Genomic DNA, 11,919 nt, shown 5'->3' on the forward strand with positions numbered 1-11,919 from the left:
TTTCACAAGTCATTTTTGGAGACAAGTTGCCTTTGCTATACCACTTGTTTTACCTAGAATTGGTGCTTGTTTGTTTTTATGTAATTTTGTGCTTTTGCAAGACTTTTTTCTCATAACTCTATTGTTTCGAGCTTTTCTAGAGGTCGTGGAAGTCTTGCTTCGATTTTATAGTAAATTCCCTGTGCTCCGATCATGTGAGGTCAATGCCTTTCATTGCTATTAGATTCCTACAAGTTATTTTGGACCCTCCTTTCAACTCGTTTGGTCGAGCTGCTCTGGGAGGTCGGATAACTTGTTTTATGTTTGCTGTGTCAACCTAGTAAGATCGGACATTTATCTCTTGGGGAAGCAATCTTACAAATCTCCTTCTTTTTCAATTTGTTTCAAATTGTTGTGAGGTCGGGTTTAGATTTGTTTTTGCCTCTTCTTCGTGTTAATTATGATCACGCCACCGTTAAGAGGTCAGTCATGTTTTAATTCAAGTTACTTTTACGATTCGTTTTAGCCTTGCCTCTTTTACCGACTCGTTTTTGTACAAGTGGTTTAATGAGGTCGGACCACGATCTGCTTATATAACTTCTTACACCAATTTGGACCTCGTCGCTTTATCTTGCCGACTATTGAGGCTGGGCGATGATTTTCGCGCTTTGTCACGCTTAAATTGGTGCGTGTTGGTGAAGGGATTATATGCGTATTCCCTCCCCTTTCTAGTTTTTACAAGGTTGTTATCCTTGTGTAAGATACAACTCGTTTTACCCGAGCTATTTTAATTGGAGGATTGTTTTTACATTTTCGATTTTTTTTGAAACGTTTACAATCTTTTCTTTCCTTTTCAACTCGTTTCTGTATGAGTCATTTGGTTGAAGGATTTTTGTTTTTACCCTTTTCAATTTTTACAACTCATTTTATATCGAGTTGTTAAATCGTATTTATGCCTCGATGGGCATATTTAGTTAAGTTACTTTTGCGACTTATTCTAAACACAACTTTTTCAACCCGTTTGTCCCGAGCTATTTCGAGGTGTTTTTTTTTTCAAATCCCGTATGTAACTTCTTTCCACCAACTGGTTCTTCATCGCTTCATCTGGGCAACCTCTATATGATCGGCCCGTGATTTTTGCGGATTGTCGAGCTTCAACTGGTGTGTTTTAATGGTAGAGAATCAATTTCCATAAGAAATTGTATTATCTCCTTATGTTGGAGGTGTGTCGTGACCTGGGCAGCTCGTCACCTTTGAGACCGGACACTTTGTAGTAGCCCTTTTCTAAGACTTCAGTAATCTTGAATGACTTGTTGGGATCTTCGCATTTTGATGCTAGCTTTCTGTCACCTGATTTCAGCCCGATATCATTTTGGATCACGACGAGGTCTCCAGTTGAGAAACTTCTTTGTATGACCTTCTTATGGCCATTTTTTGTTTAGAATCTTGCTCCAAAAGAAGTCATATCTCCGAAAAGAGGTCGGATTTTTCTTTATAAGCTCAGATATTTTCAACCTCATTGTAGTATGACTGTTAAAAGAGGTCAGATTTTCTTCGTAAGCTCTAAAGGTGGTCGAATTTTTATTTGTAAACTTGAATCCTCAGAAGAGGTCAGATTTTCTTCATAAGCTTGGATCCTTAGAAGAGGTCGGATTTTTTTTTAAGCTTGGAAAGAGGTCGGATTTTCTTTCTAAGCTTGGAGGCTTTCAACCTCATTCTAGAGTCTGATCTTTAAAAGAAATCGGAGTTTTCTTCGTAAGCTCGGAAAGAAGTTGGATTTTTCTTTGTTAGCTCTAAGCTTATCCGACCTTATTGTAAAGTCTCTACATGAGAAAAGGTCAGATTTTTCTTTTGTCTTTCTTTATTTGCCCCAGTTGGAGTTATTGATTCAATGTCGTAGGAGGGTAGATAAGATGATTCTCTATTTATGGAGTTGTCCGATGTGTCTATGGTTTCAGCCTGAACTCTAACGTGTTGACTTCTTTACTTTCAGGGTTACTGAGCTGGTACTTCTATTGTGGCATTTATGCCCTTACTATGAGGTATTTTACTTGTCTGGACGCTTGAAGGAACGACCCGAATAAGCCTAAACCCCATTTGGCAAAGGGTCATGGTGAGATAACACTAATGAGCTTTTCTGGCGGTGTCACGTTGAAATTTTCATGTAACTAACACGGCGGGCACCTCTTTTCGAAGTCGGTCGCATCTTTTTGTAAAATCGGCCAATAAAAGTCGACTCGTAGCATCTTTGTCAGTGACCTTGCCTCCAGATGATTTTCATGGATGCCACTATGGATTTCATCTAGGATCCCTTCTGGTTTGAGTTCGGGACATACTTCAACATTTTTCATTTTGCTTCCTTACCAATACCACATACGTTTTCTAACCATAGGGGATCTAAGATCCAACTTCCAGGAGTGCTTGGACTTGTTTTTCACAACGTATGCTCTTTCACGGTTGAACTTTTGTTACCTCTATTGTATAGGTCAGGCAACTGGGTATACAGCTAACTTATGGTTCATGAGGTTGAGGCAAATGCTTGGCATATCGAAAGCCTTTCAAGCAAAGAGGTCAGAATTTTCTTTGTATCCTTAGAGGTTCTTAACCTTATTGTAGAATCTGAATTTTAAAGGAGGTTGGAATTTCTTTCTGGTAAGCTTCGAGGTTTTCGACCGCATTGTAGAGTTGATCATGAAAGAGGTAGGATTTTTTCACAAACTCCAAAAAGAGGTCGGATTTTTCTCTGTGAGCTCTAAAAGAGGTCGTAATTTCTTTTGTAAGCTTGGAGTTTTCAACCTCATTGTATAGTCAAACTTTTAAAAGAGGTCGGATATTTCTTCGTGAGCTCTAAAAGAGGTCAGATTTTATACCGTCTTGTCCGACCTGGTATACTTTTTTGAAGTTGCTGAGATGGTTATGTGGATCAGTAGATCCATAATAGGAATCTATGTTGGGATGTTGGAAATTTCTTGGGACCTTTGCATGCATGACATCTTTAGAGAAAAGATCGTCCCCTCCAATGAAGACTAAGTCTTTGTCATCTTGACTTTCTTTTTTCTTTGGCTCGGATTCCGGTTTTCTTAGTTTATCTTCAATCTCTCTTCTGTTGTGAAGCTCTTTTCGGAATTAGCTCTCCGATTTTCTTCGTCGTTCTAACTCGTTTTTCAAGGGGTCTCCATTTTTTATCTGAAGTTGGACGCAATTCGTCCTTTTAGATGTTGATCATCCACCATTATCAAGGGTTGAGCTCCAGGTCCCCAATAATGGCGCCAATGTTTTGGAGGTTACCTAAAACTGGATCGTATTTGGGTCTGGACAGGTCCAAGCTCTCAAAGAGGTGGTGACCGACTTAAGCTTTGTCTGGTAGCCTCCATCCGAGTTGTTTGTGGGGAGATGGGGGGTGATACCTGCAAGACGAGCCTATACCCAAGTTAACATGGGTTTAAGCATTGTTATTAAAATCCAGAATTGAAAATTTGTTCAAAATGCTAAAGGCAGGTTCGAAACCCCTACCTTCATAACTAGAGGCGCCGTTTACAGCCACTAGGCTGTTGTGCTCTTCTTTAATATATATGCAAATTATAATATATATAAATATCTTTCATCAAATTACTTCTATTTAATTTATTTTAATTTTAGTTATAAACTCACTCATTCTTAAATTAATTATATTTTTATTCAACAATAATTATAAACTCACTTATTTTTTCTTTTCATAATTATATAATATCTATTAATATTATTTTTCAATAAATACTTATAATATATAATAATATAATAAATATAAACTAATTAATAAATTATTAAAATTTAAAAATAATAATTATTTTAATATAAAAACAAAATAAAAATATTTATGATAGAATAAAAATAACAAAATACTTATTATTCCTATTTCATATTATTTTAAAATAGTTTAATATTCTTAAAATGCTAGTGAAAATATGTATTTCAAATTTTTAGTTATTTTTTATTTATATAGAACCGGATTAAACGGTTCAACCAGTGACTCACCGGTTGAACCAGTAACTCAGTGACCCAGTAACCTTACTGGTTCGATAACTGGTTCGGTTCTGACAATTATGGCTTCATCTTGCTGACAACTTTAGGTCGGGCAATGATTTTCGCGGTTTATCGAGCTTAAATTAATGCGTTTGAGACAGGAAACTTCTGAAGAAAGAAATAGACTAGAAATTTTTATTAATGTTTAAGAAATTTCTTTACAAAGCTATTTACTGAAGGCTTGAGTGCCCCTAGCCCTTGTGCTGGTGCCTCATTAAAGAACTCTCATTATTGGGAAAAAGAGTACACCCAGGTACAAGGCTTTTAGCTATAGTATTTTTTTTTAGGTTACAAGCGTGTTAGGACCTTAAAAATATGTATTTTAAATTTTAATTTTAAATTTTTAACTATTTTTTATTTTTTATTTATATAGGACCGAGTCAACCGGTTCAACCAGTAATTTATCGGTTGAACCAGTGATCCAGTAACCTGACCGGTTCGATCACTGATTTGGTTCTGACAACTATGATTTAAAGCAAGTTTATAGTATATTGGATCTTAAGTATACCTGAGGGGTGTCAGTGTATTTATAAGTGATGAGTCAATAACTACTGTTGGAGTAGTTCCACTATTGGTGGTGGATAACCATCCCCTTTTTTAGGGGTTGTTGAGATCTCTCTTCTAGAAGTATGTGAGAGATAGTAGGAATTAGTTATAACTCCTTTAGGGGGGAGTTCTCACTTTGTAGCATCTTGTCCGACCTCTTGAGATGTCGGTTACTCGGTAGCTGTTTTCTGGACTTTCTCTGCTTTGGGTCTGGCTTATATTTTGGGGCAGGATACGAACAATGTTGATTGTGAATTTGTGACTACAGTTTAGTTTGCTTGTTTTTTCATCAAAATTTCTATTTTTTTTTGACTTGGCCATGGGCCAGAAGACTGACCCGGCCCACAACCTGGAACCCGCACCTGCCCAGGCCCAGAACCCTACACCCAGAAACTGAATTCGCCCATCTCTTCACCCTCACTGCCCGATTCAACCTGCAGAGACAAGCTTCTTCTTCAAGATAGAGCTGTCGTCGCTCCGCCATTGACTTTGGACGTGCTGAGCTCGGAGCCTTCATGCATGGCGCTGATCCTGCAATGTTTCCTCCTGGGCGGACTCACCAGCTTCCTTTCGCATCTCAATCATTGTTGGCGTTCTGTGTTCAGCCGGCGCAGAGTCCGTCCCTCGTTGCAACTCCCGGTGGTGTCGTTGAGTTATTCCTGCAGATGCTGATTTCGCATTTGTGGTTTCTCCGCTGCAGCCCCTATGCCGAGCAAGGTTCTGCCCAGATTGAAATTTGATCTCGTTCCCACCTCTGAGCATCTTCCTTATACTGCTAGTGTCCCTGCTGGAATCATTCATCAGCCTTTGCGAAGTCGTGGGTTGAAGCCGCCGATCCCCCTGTGATGCGTGGTTGTTCCAGGTTTCCGCTTCCACCCGCCCCGGTAATCCTTTATCACTTTGACCTTCTTGAAGGTTGGTTGAAACTGAAACCTGGTTGTCTTGAGTTTGATTGTGATGATTGTTCTGAAGATTAGCGAATCCTGCTTCCTTTCTGATTATGTTCCTGACCTGTACAGGCGGAGATACTGCCCGCTGCCTCTGTAGCTGGTTTCCTGCTGCCATCGCTGCCAGTTGGTGAGCTGAGATGTTACCTTCACGTGGAGTCCAAGTAGCTCCCACATCCGGCGCCTCTTCCAGCATTAGCAGAATGTCCCTAATGATTGCGTCTGCTTCAGCTAAGGGCATTCTTGCCTTGATTGCTTGAACCAATGGTAAACAATCTGATTCGATTATACAGTTCCTTATCTGCAGATTTTTTGTGAGAATAATAGCTTCTCTATATGCTTGTGCTTCAGCTGCTAAAACTGATATTGTTTTGAATTTTGATGTTATTCCTGTAATGATTTTTCCTTGCTAGTCCCTGATTACTGCTGCTGTTGCTGCGATTCCTATTTCCCTGTGAAAGGCCGCGTCTATGTTCACTTTCACCTTGTTGCGAGGAGGAGGCCTCTAGGTAATTCTTCTATTCTCTCCATTCCTGCCTGCTATATCTTTGTTATCTCTGTTTAAGCCCTTAGTTGCAATAATGTGTTCTGCTGCAATCTGTTCTGAATGAATTATTGTCTGCTGTGGATTGAGTCTTGTCTGTTGGAATATGTGCTGGTTTCTTGCTTTCCAAATGCACCAACACACACATCCTAGTTTGCACAATACCTTGTCATGTTCATTTCCTGCCACTGTCTTGATTTTGTCAATTGTACTCCTTAACCATTTTTCAAAGGATCCCACATTAAAAGCCGTAGGCACAATTTAAAGACTAGATCCAAACCACACCACTCTAGTCCACGGGCATAATAGTAACATATGTTGAATAGTCTCCTCTTGTTCCTGGCATATGCTGCACATCGGTGTAGGTGCACTTCTGCGCTGATGTAATTTCGCGTTTACTGGCAAAATTCCATACACCGCTTTCCATAAAAACATTATGACCTTTTCCAGAACCGGTAACCTCCAAATCCTCTCCCATATCTCCTTCAAGTTCTGGCTTGTCGAAGCTTTGGCGAGCATTGTCTCTACCCTTGTATCTTTCTCCTCCTTCGCTGCCTGGTATCCGGATCTGACTGAGTACGGTCCGTCGTTCCTATATGGCCAAATAAAATGATCCTTCTTGTTAATCAAACTGATAGGCGTTCTGGTTATCAGCTCAAGCACATTACCATGAAAAATATCCCTAATTTTTTCTAAGTCCCAGCCCTCGCCCTCTCTTATTAGCTCGCTCACTCTTTTATGTTGAGTTTCTCCGAATCTCCTCAACTTTTCTGTTCCTACCACCCAATTATCTTCCCAGATATCTATTCCTTCCCCACTTCCTACACTCCACCTTCCCTTCTTTCTGAGAAAATCTCTGCCTTCCAAGATACTCTTCCATATCCATGATGCGTTCCTTCCTCTCCCCGCTTCCCATAGGCTGCAATTAGGATAGTAAATGGCCTTTAGAATCCGAGCCCATATTGCATCTTCCTCCTTTAGAAGTCTCCAAGCTTGCTTAGCCAAGAGAGCTGTGTTTTGGCATTCAAAATCCTTAAACCCCAAGCCTCCGTTCAATTTGCTTCTGGTCATTTTTGTCCAGCTCTTCCAATGAATACTTCTATTCTTGCCGTAGTTAGTCCACCAGAATCTCGCAATTGCTGATTCAATTTTTCTGTGAAAAGACTTAAGAAATTTGATGATGTTCATGGCATAGACTGGAATCGCCTGTATAACAGCTTTTATCAAAACCTCCTTCCCGGCTTGATTTAAGAGTTTCTCTTTCCATCCTTGCATTTTATCTAGAATCTTTTCTTGTATCCACTCTAGCGCCTTGTTCTTGGATCTGCCCCATGTAGCTGGTAATCCTAGGTATCTTCCTGGTTCTTCCCACGATGCCATTCTGGTGATCTCTTCAATATTTACTCTCCTTTGAATCGATACCTGGCTTCCGAAGATCAGACCGAATTTCTCAGTATTTATTCTCTGTCCTGATGCCTCTGTGTACTTGTTTATGATCTGAATTAGTTGGTAAATCTCCTCTTCTTGCGCTCCTGCAAAAATGATACAATCATCAGCGAATAATAGGTGAGTTATGACCGGTGCAGTTGGAGCTAATCTTATTTCTGAAATGAGGTTATCCGTCAACGCCCTTTCCATCAGTACGGTAAAACTTTCCGCTGCTATGATAAAGAGATAGGGTGATAGAGGATCTCCCTGTCTGAGTCCCCTTTGAGGGTGGATCTTGGCTGACAATTTTCCATTGATCTTAAATCTATAAGTGGTACTCTTAACGCAACTCATCATCAGTTTCACCCATTCTCTGCTGAAGCCGAACTTTTCCATTACCCTTTGCAAGAAATTCCATTCCAATCTGTCATAAGCCTTATTCATGTCCAATTTGATGGCTATGTCATTGCTTCCATTATTTCCTTTTCCGTTTAATTTGTGAAAAACTTCCTGCACTACTACTATATTATCTTGTATTAGTCTGCCTTTTATAAAGGCGCTCTGAACTGGAGATATGATGACATCAAGAACTTTCCTTAACCTTCCAACCAAGACCTTCGTCATAATCTTATATATGAAATTACAGCAGCTTATGGGTCTGAGATGGTTCAATCTTTCCAGTTGCCTCACTTTGGGAATCAAAACCACAATTGTTTCTCCTATGTCCTCTGGTAACCTGCCATCTTCAAAGATATGCCTCATCACACCACACACTTCTTTACCCAGAATATCCCAATGCTTTTGGAAAAAAAAAGTCCGTTTAACCCGTCTGGTCCCGGGGCCTTTAAGCTTCCCATGTTAAAAACTGCGTCCTTAATTTCCTCATCTTTTATCTTTCCCATAAGATCATCATTCATCTCTCTCGTGACCCTCGTAGATATATCTCTTATGCAGTCTTCCATGTTCCTATCCCCTTCCGAAGTAAACAATTTGGTGAAATGTGTTTCTACTAGCCTCATTATGTTTTCCTCTCCCTGTATCCACTGTCCAGCCTCATTTTTTAATTTGCCAATCCTATTCCTCATTCTTCTTTGTATGGTTGTTGCATGAAAGAAGGCTGTGTTTTTGTCTCTCCATTTTAGCCATTTCAACCTTGATCTTTGCCCCTAGTATTTTTCTTCTTGTTTCCAAAGATCAGTTATCTGGTTCTTCAACTCCCTTTCTCTTATCTGATCTCTGTCTATCATATCGCCTTCCTGAATTTGATGTATCTCTTTTTCCTTTTTTTTTTATTTCTTTATCTGCTCTTTTGAACCTTCTCTTGCTCCACTCCGTCAACTCCCTTATGCATCTACTCTTGTTTCTATTAAACTGACTCCAACAGTTTCTGTTTCCTACATCCTGCTCCCAGCTTCTCCTAACTACCTCTTCACACTCCTCATACTCAGCCCAAAAGGCCTCAAACTTGAATTCTTTTTTTATCCGATTTTTCGGTTGTGTTTCCAAAATTAGGGCGCAATGGTCCAAACTTATGGCCGGAGCGGCTCTAAGAATAACATTCTGATGTATATTCAGGCATTTCCAATTCACTAGCACCCTATCTAGCCTTTTCCTAGTGACAAAGTTATTTCTTGGGTTGCTATACCAAGTGTACCTACTGCCTTTAAGATCAATATCCATTAAACGATTCTCATCTACAAACCTTCTAAAAGTATTCAAATAAATTCTTGGCTGTGGATGAAGGCCTACCTTTTTGTCTTGATTTAGAATATCATTGAAGTCCCCCAAAAACGCTTGAGGTTCTTCCCTGCTCCTATTACTTACCGTTAGCTCCTGCCAAAGTCTTCTTCGCTTTTGGAAAACTGGGTTACCATACACAAAAACACCTTGCCATTTCATACCATTATTGATGTTAATACTAGCTTTAATATAATTATCACACCACTCATAAACATTAATATTAGTATTAGATTTCCATAATAAACATAGCCCACCGGACAGGCCCCGGGGTTCTATGCAAAATAACTTGTCAAAATTCAACCTTCTTCTTATCCTATTCATTCTTTCCTAATTGGCCCTGGTTTCCATTAAAAACATTATAAGCGGCTTAACTTTTTTACAAAGTTTATGCAACTCAGAAACTGTCAGGGCAGCCGCTATTCCCCGATAATTCCAGCAAATGATACTCATGGCTGAGGTTGGGGCATGTTTAGGCCCGCCTCCTCAGCCATTTGTATTCCTATAATTTGACCAGAACCATATTTAACTAGTTGATACTCCCCTGTAGCCTTGGTGTTGCAGTTGTTCTTTGTCTTCTTGGGTTCTCTGTCTTCTTGATCCTCCTGCTCATCCCTATAAGTTAGCATTGGAATCTGTTTAGTTTCTCGTTTCCTCTTCAAGTTCAGCTTGAATTCCAACTTTTTTGCTAGTTGCGTTTCCCAATCTGTCTGTGCTTCCATTCCTTTCTCTTCATCATCATCACTTGCTAACTCAACATAGTAGATATTCTCCCCTGGCTTGACTTGTTGATCCACACCTTTCTGTTTTGTCTTCTGTGCTTCCTCGGCTGGACTTCTTAAAGCATTCTTCTCTTTTTCCCCCTTCATTAGTTCTTGGTTTTCTTTTTCTTCTATTCTGGTTTCACACGCTTGTTTGTTCCACTTCCTTGCTAACATAAGCCTTTTTAATTCTTGGCCAACGGTTTCTTTTTCTTTATTTCCAAGGCCCATTTGCCACTCTCCTATTTTATAGCTGTTCACTTCTTTCCCTTCAGTTGTATATTTATTCAGCCCAGATCCTTCACCTTTCCTTGCTTGCTGGTATAAGGCCCCTGTTTTGGGCCCAATCTCCCTTGTTTGTCCATTTCCATCTGATTCCTTAGCCTCATTCCTCCTTACTTCCTTTTGGGCCTTTTGGATGTTGGCCCATTCATTCTTCCTCTCTCTTATCTCTTTAATTAGATTGCTGATTTTATAGGCTGCACCTAGGTCTTGTTGCGTATCCCCCTCTTCCTGAAAATCAAGGATTCTAGGTACTTCTTCTACCTACTCTTCTGCGTCTGCCATTTCTTCTTCTCTCCTCATTTGATTTTTCCATACACTTTCCTCCCGGATTTTCTGCTGTGAGACTCTCTGTGCCATAAACCTACTCTCCTAAGAGCTTCGTTCTTCGCTACTCTCTCTCTCTCTCAGGGTTCCTTTGTTCACGCGCTTGCTCTTCCCCATCCTGCCTCCATCCTCCTTGTTCTGAGGTGCCTCCTCCCATGGTTGGACCTGATCGACCCTGGCTTACTCCCAGTCCCGGTGCATATTTCTTCTTAGTTGGATCCCAGCATGCCATGGCTGTCAGATTCTTGCATGTTTTCTTCTCATACCCTAGTATACCACAGTTGAAGCAATAGCTGTCCGGCAGCCTCTCATACTTGAAAAAAACCCACAAAGGTGGCAGATTCTCTCTATCTAACCAGAATCCTGTAGGTAAAGCCTTAGTAATGTTAATACTCACCCTGATTCTCAGATAAGTTCTCCTCAGGACTCCATCCGTTTTTGGTTCTTCCGCTTCGACCAAAACTCCTAACATTTCTCCGATGAGAATACCTGTTTCTTTCTCCATGAAGTCATATGGAATGCCATGCACTTAAATCCAGAATTCCATGTAATCATGGTCAACTTCAAAAACTGACTCGCCCTCCCTCCATAATTGAAGATTAACCATATTTCCTTTGACACTCCATGGTCCATTCTGCATGATTTGCAGCTCTTTCTTCCTGTCTTTGAAGCTGAATAGTATCTTCTTCCATCCAATGTCTGTAATTGCCACTCCTTGAGGGTTTCCTCACATTCCTAGCAAAGCATTTTTGTATGTTTTGAACTTTATCTCCTTGTCACTTATTACCTTGCCCACTACATTTAAGCAGTCTTTTTTATACCCCAGCTCTCCAAGCTTATTAAGCTTTATGACTTTTTCTTCAATGTTGTTCATGATGAGAGATATTGAAGATTAAATGTTGTGTGTTTTAGGTTCAGGTGGTTTTGACCGTTCAAAAGGGGTAAATATTATGTGAGAAAGAAGATCTGCTGGTTGATTCAAGGCTAAAAATAAATTCTTTTTTTTTTTTGGAGAAGAACCCGAAGTTCTCACAAAACTCTCCTTATGAGAGAAGAAGTGCTCCCTGAACAGAGCGAGACAATGCTACCGTACCATCTTTTTATCCTTATCAAAATTTCTGTTTTAAAACGCACTATATATGTTTTTGCCTTTTTGGTCGGAGACAAGAACGATACAAGAGTAGTGCTGCTTACGCGGATGGGTTGGGCCAAAAGATACTGGACTAACCTCAGATCTAAAATACTAGCCTGGCATGAGATACAAAGGGCCTAGTTCAGCAATTCTGGTCAAGTCTATACCTCTTAG

At 40.0% G+C, this 11,919-nt stretch overlaps 1 protein-coding gene across 1 annotated transcript; it reads right to left on the reverse strand.

Annotated features, from left to right (window-relative positions):
* On the reverse strand, window positions 5,101-8,525 carry LOC107633463. Its single transcript, XM_016337088.1, has 4 exons — window positions 8,332-8,525; window positions 6,392-8,242; window positions 6,244-6,292; window positions 5,101-5,835 (listed from the first exon to the last, which is right to left on the reverse strand). The coding sequence occupies exons 1-4, from the start codon at window positions 8,523-8,525 to the stop codon at window positions 5,101-5,103; spliced, it is 2,829 nt and encodes a 942-aa protein (XP_016192574.1).

The sequence above is a fragment of the Arachis ipaensis genome, chromosome B03 (genome assembly GCF_000816755.2).
Source record: "Arachis ipaensis cultivar K30076 chromosome B03, Araip1.1, whole genome shotgun sequence".
Taxonomy (NCBI): Eukaryota; Viridiplantae; Streptophyta; class Magnoliopsida; order Fabales; family Fabaceae; genus Arachis; species Arachis ipaensis.

Excerpts from the sequence above, each read along its gene's own strand:
- LOC107633463 (XM_016337088.1), bottom strand. The coding sequence starts at position 8,525 with ATGAGGCTAGTAGAAACACATTTCACCAAATTGTTTACTTCGGAAGGG. Across the intron at positions 6,293-6,391 it reads GAGGAGACTATTCAACATAT|GAGTACAATTGACAAAATCA; the intron begins GTTACTATTATG and ends AAAATGGTTAAG. Across the intron at positions 5,836-6,243 it reads CAGGAAATGAACATGACAAG|ATAAGGAACTGTATAATCGA; the intron begins GTATTGTGCAAA and ends AAAAATCTGCAG.